This window comes from Myotis davidii, unplaced genomic scaffold, assembly GCF_000327345.1.
Source record: "Myotis davidii unplaced genomic scaffold, ASM32734v1 scaffold292, whole genome shotgun sequence".
NCBI classification, from domain to species: Eukaryota; Metazoa; Chordata; class Mammalia; order Chiroptera; family Vespertilionidae; genus Myotis; species Myotis davidii.
The window spans coordinates 1023557-1025105 of NW_006285042.1; the positions used below are offsets into that span (position 1 = coordinate 1023557).

The 1549-nt window shown below is 40.2% G+C and overlaps 1 protein-coding gene across 1 annotated transcript in view; it reads right to left on the bottom strand.

Annotated features, from left to right (window-relative positions):
* STXBP5L (syntaxin binding protein 5 like) overlaps positions 1 to 1549 on the bottom strand; it is a 194334-nt gene continuing 192785 nt past the window's right edge. The window contains exons 26-27 of the mRNA XM_006755407.2: positions 958 to 1178; positions 1 to 450 (exon numbers count right to left, since the gene is read on the bottom strand). Coding sequence (XP_006755470.1) covers positions 409 to 450; positions 958 to 1178 — 263 coding nt within the window. The 3' untranslated portion in view covers positions 1 to 408. The remainder of the gene's footprint in view (positions 451 to 957; positions 1179 to 1549) is intronic.

Sequence of the window (1549 nt, forward strand, 5' to 3'; positions counted from 1 at the left end):
TCTTCTGTCACAACATGCTTTTTTTCTTTTCCTCTTAAGATGTTAATTTATCATGCAAAGATTTTTTTCATTAAGCGCATTAATGCTTTTGTTTGTACATGATTTTTTCAAATCAGGAGGACTCCCCGTAGTTCCTAAATGTAAATCCTTAGCAAATGACATGCCAAGACGATAGCTCCATTCCACGTGGGAAAAGGCAAATGCAGCCATACCTTGGGATTCTAGCCAGGGTTCCAGCCTTTTGGTTGTACAGTGTCTCTGATAAGTCTCTCTTATGACAACTTCAGATGGACTGTAATGGACATTTTGTAGAAGAAACTGGCTTCTAGCAGTTGAATAGTGATGCTGGGAATTAAATTTGTTTCCCTGAATAATGGTTTCTCAAAGCAGTCACAGCTTCTTTAGAAGTTAGAATTGGTACCATTTCTTATCCTTATATTTCAGCATTAACTGCAAAGAAAAAATAGTCACTGTGAGATGTTAAAAAAAATCTTAAAAAGTGTTAAGCAAGCTTATATTGAGTTAATCATGAATATCTCAGTAAATCTTCAAACTTATAAAACTTTCTTTACTTTGTAAATTAATGACAAAGGTTTTTTTTTTTTAAGGAAAACAAACCAAGCTATAAATACTCGGCTGACAAGAGATAATTTTCAGTGCTTAAGACAAAAAGGAGTGTGTGGAGCCTGGACGCTCCCTGAGATCCACGTTAGCAGCAGATGCACAATCTACAGCACATCAGAACTAATGGGTGATTTTCTTCAAGGTTATCCCCACGATAATGGAGTGTCAATGTATTACAGCATTTTTAAAAAGGATTTTTCTCCCAAGCACTGGAGGGACTGTAGTGGATCCAGGATGACTTACAATGAGAGGCATCTCTGCTTAAGCTTTCTGTGCTGGACCTACATAGTTCAAGTTATTACTGAGTGAAGATGCCTACATTTATTTAGTTACCTCATGTGCGTGTTTGGAAAATGCTTCCGCACTGGTCATCATGCCTGCAGTTTTCTCCTCCAGCTCTCCTAGCCTCTGCCCCCTCTCGTCCAGTGCGATCCTTGCTCTGGTCAGCTCTCCCATCACCCCGCCTGCAGCGCCTTTCATCCCTTCTATGCTGCCCGGGCCAGGAATGTGCTGGGCAAGGCTGCGGGATGCTTTTCCTGCTGCAGCTTCCCCAACTGGGAATTCAAGACAGAGCAACAGAAAACATTTGTCAGTAATTCAAATAGTGGCATTCAAATTTATCACCGAAGTACTTATATTAAGTCCTACTTCACACTTCTCCAGTAAGAGACAGACATATTTGACCCTATCATTGCACTTACCCAAGAAAAATGCCTACCAAAGAGACTGTGACAGCTATTGTTTTTTTTTTCTTTTTTAAAAAATATATTTTATTGATTTTTTATAGAGAGGAAGGGAGAGGGATAGAGAGTTAGAAACATCGATAAGAGAGAAACATCGATCAGCTGCCTCCTGCACACTCCCCACTTGGTATGTGCCTGCAACCAAGGTACATGCCCTTGACCGGAATTGAACCTGGGACCCT